Raw genomic sequence first — 10,000 nt, forward strand, 5'->3', positions numbered from 1 at the left:
GGGAGGTAAGGAGGGGCCAGCGAGAGGAAAGGAGGGATGGAGGTAGGTAGGTAAGGAGGATAGAGGGAGGTAAGGAGGAGATATAGGGAGGTAAGGAGGGGATATAGGGAGGTAAGGAGGGGATAGAGGGAGGTAAGGGGGGATAGAGGGGATACAGACACACACAGGGACATGTCTCACATCCAAAAGAAGATGGAGAGCCTATAGCTGAGGTCCTTCCTCCTCCTTCTACTCGTAGGTGATTGGGTAAAACAGGGGACCGCCTTAAACAGCTAAACTAAAGGGAACGTTTTGGGATTACAAACTACAGGCCACTAAGTACCCTGGTTTAAATGAAGATATGGATTACAAACACAGGGACATGTCCCTGGTTTAAATGAAGATATGGATTACAAACTACAGGCCACTTACCCTGGTTTAAATGAAGATGATTGATTAAAACAGGGGCCACTAAACAGCTAAACTTAAATGAAGATTTGGGATTACAAACTACAGGCCACTAAGTACCCTGGTTTAAATGAAGATATGGATTACAAACTACAGGCCACTAAGTACCCTGGTTTAAATGAAGATATGGATTACAAACTACAGGCCACTAAGTACCCTGGTTTAAATGAAGATATGGATTTCTCAACATTCAAGTAGGGTCTTTGTGGTCCCTTTGCTGTCATCTTGTGGACACATTGCCCTCTGCCATGATTGGACTGCTGTGGTCCATGTTGGCTGTGATCTAGTGTACTATAAAATGCTTGTCTCTCCAACTCTCACCATTTTGCCCTCCTATTCAAGGCTAGGACTACTTAGTCGTGTCTAATAGCTCTAATACTTTAAACCTTAATATGCATTTCGATAACATATCTACTTCACTTCTGAATGTATTCTGGAATCACTCCCTCTTCAATCAGGGTTGATTGGAAAAAAAATAAATAAATAAAAAGAAGACATAGAATTATCGTATCTTTGAACTTCCTGACGAATGCCATGCAGACGAAATTAGTTTTAAAATAACTTTAATTAATTTGATGAAGAGTGCTTTCTTTTTCATAAAGTTATGTAGGTTTGTATTGTACCTGGTATGAACAATAAAGTTATGTAGGTTTGTATTGTACCTGGTATGAACAATAAAGTTATGTAGGTTTGTATTGTACCTGGTATGAACAATAAAGTTATGTAGGTTTGTATTATACCTGGTATGAACAATAAAGTTATGTAGGTTTGTATTGTACCTGGTATGAACAATAAAGTTATGTAGGTTTGTATTGTACCTGGTATGAACAATGAAGGTATGTAGGTTTGTATTGCACCTGGTATGAAGAATAAAGTTATGTAGGTTTGTATTGTACCAGAGATGAACAATAAAGTTATGTAGGTTTGTATTGTACCAGAGATGAACAATACAGTTATGTAGGTTTTTTTATGTACCTGAGATGAATAAATGAACAATAAAGGTATGTAGGTTTGTATTTGTACCTGTGATTAACAATAAAGTTATGTAAGTTTGTATTGCACCTCAAATGAACAATAAAGTTCCGTAGGTTTGTAATTGTACCTGTGATTAACAATAAAGTTATGTAGGTTTGTATTGCACCTCAAATGAACAATAAAGTTATTTAGGTTTGTATTGTAGCTGTGATTAACAATAAAGTTATGAAGTTTTTTTTGAGTGCCTGGGATGATTAAATGAACAATAAAGTTCTGTAGTTATGTGTTGTACCTGGGATGAACAATAAAGTTATGTAGTTTTGTGTTGTACCTGGGATGTTCTTTGACCCTGGTTTAGGGGTCAGTCCTCTGGCCTGGTTGATCTCCACCTCTAGCTGGCCTCCTCTGTCCACCATACCCACATGGACGTCACCTACAGGAGGAAAACACACACTCCTCATGTTTAGGGGCAGATGATTTTACTTAGCATGTAATCTGGCCAGGAAAAGCTCTGTGCCTAGTTAGAGGCCAGAACCCTTCTCCAGGTCAGATCAGAGGCCAGAACCCTTCTCCAGGTCAGATCAGAGGCCAGAACCCTTCTCCAGGTCAGATCAGAGGCCAGAACCCTTCTCCAGGTCAGATCAGAGGCCAGAACCCTTCTATGGGGCAGATCAGAGGCCAGAATCCTTCTCCAGGTCAGATCAGAGGCCAGAACCCTTCTCCAGGTCAGAACCGAGGCCTGAACCCTTCTCCAGGTCAGATCAGAGGCAGAACCCTTCTCCGGGTCAGATCAGAGGCCAGAACCCTTCTCTGGGTCAGATCAGAGGCCAGGACCCTTTTCCAGGTCAGATCAGAAGCCAGAAGGTCCTGGCCTCTTATCAGTACCACTTTCTCCAGGTCAGATAAGAGGCCAGGACCCTTCTCCGGGTCAGATCAGGTTACATTCTGACCATATTATCACGTCGTATCTGATCAGAAAGTGTAGTTTCAGCCTGCAGTACCACTGTTGATCAGCAGGGAGAGACAGAAAGCGTGTTCCACTGTCCTCACAATTATTTACCAAGTGATTTAGGCATAGAATACTCATATTTACACACCTTCATAAAATTAATTAAATATGTAGAGCCATCTCCATATTCATACTCCATACTCCATCTCCATACTCCATATTCATACACCACCTGGTATCTATCTACCAAGAGAATTCTCTTCGATTATAATCACAGCCGTATATATCCTCCCCCAAGCAGACATCGATGGCTCTGAACGAACTTTATTTAACTCTCTGCAAACTGGAAACGATTTATCCGGAGGCTGCATTTATTGTAGCTGGGGATTTTAACAAGGCTAATCTGAAAACAAGACTCCCTAAATTTTATCAGCATATCGATTGCGCAACCAGGGGTGGAAAGACCCTGGATCATTGTTACTCTAACTTCCGCGACGCATATAAGGCCCTGCCCCGCCCCCTTTCGGAAAAGCTGACCACGACTCCATTTTGTTGATCCCTGCCTACAGACAGAAACTAAAACAAGAAGCTCCCACGCTGAGGTCTGTCCAACGCTGGTCCAACCAAGCTGACTCCACACTCCAAGACTGCTTCCATCACTTGGACTGGGAGATGTTTCGTATTGCGTCAGACAACAACATTGACGAATACGCTGATACGGTGTGCGAGTTCATTAGAACGTGCGTTGAAGATGTCGTTCCCATAGCAACGATTAAAACATTCCCTAACCAGAAACCGTGGATTGATGGCAGCATTCGTGTGAAACTGAAGGCACGAACCACTGCTTTTAATCAGGGCAAGGTGTCTGGTAACATGACTGAATACAAACAGTGCAGCTATTCCCTCCGCAAGGCTATCAAACAAGCTAAGCGCCAGTACAGAGACAAAGTAGAATCTCAATTCAACGGCTCAGACACAAGAGGTATGTGGCAGGGTCTACAGTCAATCACGGACTACAGGAAGAAACCCAGCCCAGTCACGGACCAGGATGTCTTGCTCCCAGGCAGACTAAATAACTTTTGCCCGCTTTGAGGACAATACAGTGCCACTGACACGGCCTGCAACGGAAACATGCGGTCTCTCCTTCACTGCAGCCGAAGTGAGTAAGACATTTAAACGTGTTAACCCTCGCAAGGCTGCAAGCCCAGACGGCATCCCCAGCCGCGCCTCAGAGCATGCGCAGACCAGCTGGCCGGTGTGTTTACGGACATATTCAATCAATCCCTATACCAGTCTGCTGTTCCCACATGCTTCAAGAGGGCCACCATTGTTCCTGTTCCCAAGAAAGCTAAGGTAACTGAGCTAAACGACTACCGCCCGTAGCACTCACATCCGTCATCATGAAGTGCTTTGAGAGACTAGTCAAGGACCATATCACCTCCACCCTACCTGACACCCTTGACCCACTCCAATTTGCTTACCGCCCAAATAGGTCCACAGACGATGCAATCTCAACCACACTGCACACTGCCCTAACCCATCTGGACAAGAGGAATACCTATGTGAGAATGCTGTTCATCGACTACAGCTCGGCATTCAACACCATAGTACCCTCCAAGCTCGTCATCAAGCTCGAGACCCTGGGTCTCGACCCCGCCCTGTGCAACTGGGTACTGGACTTCCTGACGGGCTGCCCCCAGGTGGTGAGGGTAGGCAACAACATCTCCTCCCCGCTGATCCTCAACACTGGGGCCCCACAAGGGTGCGTTCTGAGCCCTCTCCTGTACTCCCTGTTCACCCACGACTGCGTGGCCATGCACGCCTCCAACTCAATCATCAAGTTTGCGGACGACACAACAGTGGTAGGCTTGATTACCAACAACGACGAGACGGCCTACAGGGAGGAGGTGAGGGCCCTCGGAGTGTGGTGTCAGGAAAATAACCTCACACTCAACGTCAACAAAACTAAGGAGATGATTGTGGACTTCAGGAAACAGCAGAGGGAACACCCCCATCCACATCGATGGAACAGTAGTGGAGAGGGTAGCAAGTTTTAAGTTCCTCGGCATACACATCACAGACAAACTGAATTGGTCCACTCACACAGACAGCATCGTGAGGAAGGCGCAGCAGCGCCTCTTCAACCTCAGGAGGCTGAAGAAATTCGGCTTGTCACCAAAAGCACTCACAAACTTCTACAGATGCACAATCGAGAGCATCCTGGCGGGCTGTATCACCGCCTGGTATGGCAACTGCACCGCCCTCAACCGTAAGGCTCTCCAGAGGAGAGTGTGAGGTCTGCACAACGCATCACCGGGGGCAAACTACCTGCCCTCCAGGACACCTACACCACCCGATGCTACAGGAAGGCCATAAAGATCATCAAGGACATCAACCACCCGAGCCACTGCCTGTTCACCCCGCTGTCATCCAGAAGGCGATGTCAGTACAGGTGCATCAAAGCTGGGACCGAGAGACTGAAAAACAGCTTCTATCTCAAGGCCATCAGACTGTTAAACAGCCACCACTAACATTGAGTGGCTACTGCCAACACACTGTCAATGACACTGACTCTACTCCAGCCACTTTAATCATGGGAATTGATGGGAAATGATGTAAATATATCACTAGCCACTTTAAACAATGCTACCTTATATAATGTTACTTACCCTACATTATTCATCTCATATGCATACGTATATACTGTACTCTATATCATCGACTGCATCCTTATGTAATACATGTATCACTAGCCACTTTAACTATGCCACTTGGTTTACATACTTATCTCATATGTATATACTGTACTCGATATCATCTACTGTATCTTGCCTATGCTGCTCTGTACCATCACTCATTCATATATCCTTATGTACATATTCTTTATCCCCTTACACTGTGTATAAGACAGTAGTTTTTTTTTTGGAATTGTTAGTTAGATTACTTGCTCGTTATTACTGCATTGTCGGAACTAGAAGCACAAGCATTTTGCTACACTCGCATTAACATCTGCTAACCATGTGTATGTGACAAATAAAATTTGATTTGATTTGATTTGATTTGAATGTAGAGCCATCTCCATATTCATACACCACCTGGTATCTAATGTAGAGCCATCTCCATATTCATAAACCACCTGGTATCTAATGTAGAGCCATCTCCATATTCATACACCACCTGGTATCTAATGTAGAGCCATCTCCATATTCATACACCACCTGGTATCTAATGTAGAGCCATCTCCATATTCATACACCACCTGGTATCTAATGTAGAGCCATCTCCATATTCATACACCACCTGGTATCTAATGTAGAGCCATCTCCATATTCATACACCACCTGGTATCTAATGTAGAGCCATCTCCATATTCATACACCACCTGGTATCTAATGTAGAGCCTTCTCCATATTCATACACCACCTGGTATCTAATGTAGAGCCATCTCCATATTCATACACCACCTGGTATCTAATGTAGAGCCATCTCCATATTCATACACCACCTGGTATCTAATGTAGAGCCATCTCCATATTCATACACCACCTGGTATCTAATGTAGAGCCATCCCCATATTCATACACCACCTGGTATCTAATGTAGAGCCATCTCCATATTCATACACCACCTGGTATCTAATGTAGAGCCATCTCCATATTCATACACCACCTGGTATCTAATGTAGAGCCATCTCCATATTCATACACCACCTGGTATCTAATGTAGAGCCATCTCCATATTCATACACCACCTGGTATCTAATGTAGAGCCATCTCCATATTCATACACCACCTGGTATCTAATGTAGAGCCATCTCCATATTCATACACCACCTGGTATCTAATGTAGAGCCATATCTAATGTAGAGCCATCTCCATATTCATACACCACCTGGTATCTAATGTAGAGCCATCTCCATATTCATACACCACCTGGTATCTAATGTAGAGCCATCTCCATATTCATACACCACCTGGTATCTAATGTAGAGCCATCTCCGTATTCATACACCACCTGGTATCTAATGTAGAGCCATCTCCATATTCATACACCACCTGGTATCTAATGTAGAGCCATCTCCATATTCACACACCACCTGGTATCTAATGTAGAGCCATCTCCATATTCATACACCACCTGGTATCTAATGTAGAGCCATCTCCATATTCATACACCACCTGGTATCTAATGTAGAGCCATCTCCATATTCATACACCACCTGGTATCTAATGTAGAGCCATCTCCATATTCATACACCACCTGGTATCTAATGTAGAGCCATCTCCATATTCACACACCACCTGGTATCTAATGTAGAGCCATCTCCATATTCATACACCACCTGGTATCTAATGTAGAGCCATCTCCATATTCATACACCACCTGGTATCTAATGTAGAGCCATCTCCATATTCATACACCACCTGGTATCTAATGTAGAGCCATCTCCGTATTCATACACCACCTGGTATCTAATGTAGAGCCATCTCCATATTCATACACCACCTGGTATCTAATGTAGAGCCTTCTCCATATTCACACACCACCTGGTATCTAATGTAGAGCCATCTCCATATTCATACACCACCTGGTATCTAATGTAGAGCCATCTCCATATTCATACACCACCTGGTATCTAATGTAGAGCCATCTCCATATTCATACACCACCTGGTATCTAATGTAGAGCCATCTCCATATTCATACACCACCTGGTATCTAATGTAGAGCCATCTCCATATTCATACACCACCTGGTATCTAATGTAGAGCCATCTCCATATTCATACACCACCTGGTATCTAATGTAGAGCCTTCTCCATATTCACACACCACCTGGTATCTAATGTAGAGCCATCTCCATATTCATACACCACCTGGTATCTAATGTAGAGCCATCTCCATATTCATACACCACCTGGTATCTAATGTAGAGCCATCTCCATATTCATACACCACCTGGTATCTAATGTAGAGCCATCTCCATATTCATACACCACCTGGTATCTAATGTAGAGCATCTCCATATTCATACACCACCTGGTATCTAATGTAGAGCCATCTCCATATTCATACACCACCTGGTATCTAATGTAGAGCCATCTCCATATTCATACACCACCTGGTATCTAATGTAGAGCCATCTCCATATTCATACACCACCTGGTATCTAATGTAGAGCCATCTCCATATTCACACACCACCTGGTATCTAATGTAGAGCCATCTCCATATTCATACACCACCTGGTATCTGACGATCAGCAAACACCGAGGGGGGAGGAGCTATGGTAATGGCGTCTTGGCATATATTAAGTTATCACATCACAGAAGCTGTTTTCAGACAGAGAGACTCCAATGATTTGACTTACCCATGGAGGGTGTGGCTAGTGTCTGTCGGCCTACGATCTGGGCGGGGCCTAGTCCATCCAGAAAGTCACTAAACTGGCTCTCTGGACCCATGCGAGTGGGTGGGAAGATAAACCTAGAGAGAGAAAGAGAGAGTGAAAGGAATGAGTGATTGATGGATGGAATGGTGGTTTAATGACGTGTAGCAGTAGGGTAGCTGGAGACAGTTCGGGCTACGACATGGACTGAACCACAGCTGTAGCAGGCCGCTGGGTACAGACAGGTACAACACTCACGTACAGCAGTTACAGAACGAGTAATATATGAGTAGCGTACATTCCGTCAGAGCTGTTGGAGTTGGTGCTGCCGTCGGTGGACTCCTTACTGCCCTGTCGCGTGACCCGGTTCCTCATCTCCACAGCGATGCCCGTCTCCGTGCTCCGCCGGATCGTACCGCGCAGCTTCTTCACTCGTTCTTCTGGAGATGAGAGGTCAGAGGTCAGGGGTTAGAAGTTAAAGGTTAGGGTTTCGAGGACCGATCAAGACCGTTCTGAAGACTTCTAGTAACAGTATCTGACACTGAGTCACTTTATTATCTCTTCATTCTCTCTTCATTCTCTCTATATTCTCTCTATATTCTCTCTATATTCTCTCTATATTCTCTCTATATTCTCTCTATATTCTCTCTTCATTCTCTCTTCATTCTCTCTTCATTCTCTCTTCATTCTCTCTATATTCTCTCTATATTCTCTCTATATTCTCTCTATATTCTCTCTATATTCTCTCTTCATTCTCTCTTCATTCTCTCTTCATTCTCTCTTCATTCTCTCTATATTCTCTCTATATTCTCTCTATATTCTCCCTTCATTCTCTCTATATTCCCTCTATATTCTCCCTTCATTCTCTCTTCATTCTCTATATATTCTCTCTTCATTCTCTCTATATTCTCTCTTCATTCTCTCTTCATTCTCTCTATATTCTCTCTATTCTCTCTATATTCTCTCTATATTCTCTCTTCATTCTCTCTTCATTCTCTATATATTCTCTCTTCATTCTCTCTATATTCTCTCTATATTCTCTCTATATTCTCTCTAAATTCTCTCTATATTCTCTCTATATTCTCTCTTCATTCTCTCTATATTCTCTCTATATTCTCTCTAAATTCTCTCTATATTCTCTCTTCATTCTCTCTATATTCTCTCTTCATTCTCTCTTCATTCTCTCTATATTCTCTCTTCATTCTCTCTTCATTCTCTCTTCATTCTCTCTATATTCTCTCTTCATTCTCTCTTCATTCTCTCTATATTCTCTCTATATTATCTATACATTCTCTCTTCATTCTCTCTATATTCTCTCTATATTCTCTCTATATTCTCTCTATATTCTCTCTATATTCTCTCTATATTCTCTCTTCATTCTCTCTATATTCTCTCTTCATTCTCTCTATATTCTCTCTGTAGTCTCTCTATATTCTCTCTATATTCTCTCTTCATTCTCTCTATATTCTCTCTGGGGTGGCAGGGTAGCCTAGTGGTTTTAGCATTGGACTAGTAACTGAAAGGTTGCAAGTTCAAATCCCCGAGCTGACAAGGTACAAAATCTGTCGTTCTGCCCTTGAACAGGCTGTCATTGAAAATAAGAATTTGTTCTTAACTGACTTGCCTAGTAAAATAAAGGTAAAAAAAAATATTCTCTCTATATTATCTCTGTATTGTCCCTATATTATCTCTGAATTGTCCCTATATTCTCTCTATATTATCTCTGAATTGTCCCTATATTATCTCTGAATTGTCCCTATATTCTCTCTATATTATCTCTGAATTGTCCCTATATTCTCTCTATATTATCTCTGTATTGTCCCTATATTATCTCTGAATTGTCCCTATATTCTCTCTATATTCTCTGTAGGTTTAAGGAATATGTCAAGTCATAGTCAGCAGCTCTTAAAGGGAACACCTGCTGTTCCCTGTATATGTCTTCAACTTATAATTATACACATAAACACACCAACAATTCTTCCGATAAGGCTTTTTACCGAGTTACAGTTAATATAAGGGAATGAGTCTATAGAAATAGATTCATTAGGTCCTAATCTATGGATTTCACATGACTGGGCAGTGGTTGGGTTCAGTATAATAAAGGCTAACTTTATGCCTCGGTTGAAGGCTACACAGGTTCAGAGATTCTGTGTTAGGTGTATTAGGGAGATGGACACACACACACACACACACACACACACACACACACACACACACACACACACACACACACACACACACACACA

At 42.7% G+C, this 10,000-nt stretch overlaps 1 protein-coding gene across 1 annotated transcript in view; it reads right to left on the reverse strand.

Annotated features, from left to right (window-relative positions):
* Nucleotides 1-10,000, reverse strand: part of LOC112239059 (regulating synaptic membrane exocytosis protein 3) — a 73,332-nt gene that overhangs the window by 4,978 nt on the left and 58,354 nt on the right. The window contains exons 3-5 of the mRNA XM_042295075.1: nt 8,053-8,194; nt 7,740-7,852; nt 1,754-1,855 (exon numbers count right to left, since the gene is read on the reverse strand). Coding sequence (XP_042151009.1) covers nt 1,754-1,855; nt 7,740-7,852; nt 8,053-8,194 — 357 coding nt within the window. The remainder of the gene's footprint in view (nt 1-1,753; nt 1,856-7,739; nt 7,853-8,052; nt 8,195-10,000) is intronic.

This window comes from Oncorhynchus tshawytscha, linkage group LG13 (genome assembly GCF_018296145.1).
Source record: "Oncorhynchus tshawytscha isolate Ot180627B linkage group LG13, Otsh_v2.0, whole genome shotgun sequence".
Classification (NCBI taxonomy): domain Eukaryota; kingdom Metazoa; phylum Chordata; class Actinopteri; order Salmoniformes; family Salmonidae; genus Oncorhynchus; species Oncorhynchus tshawytscha.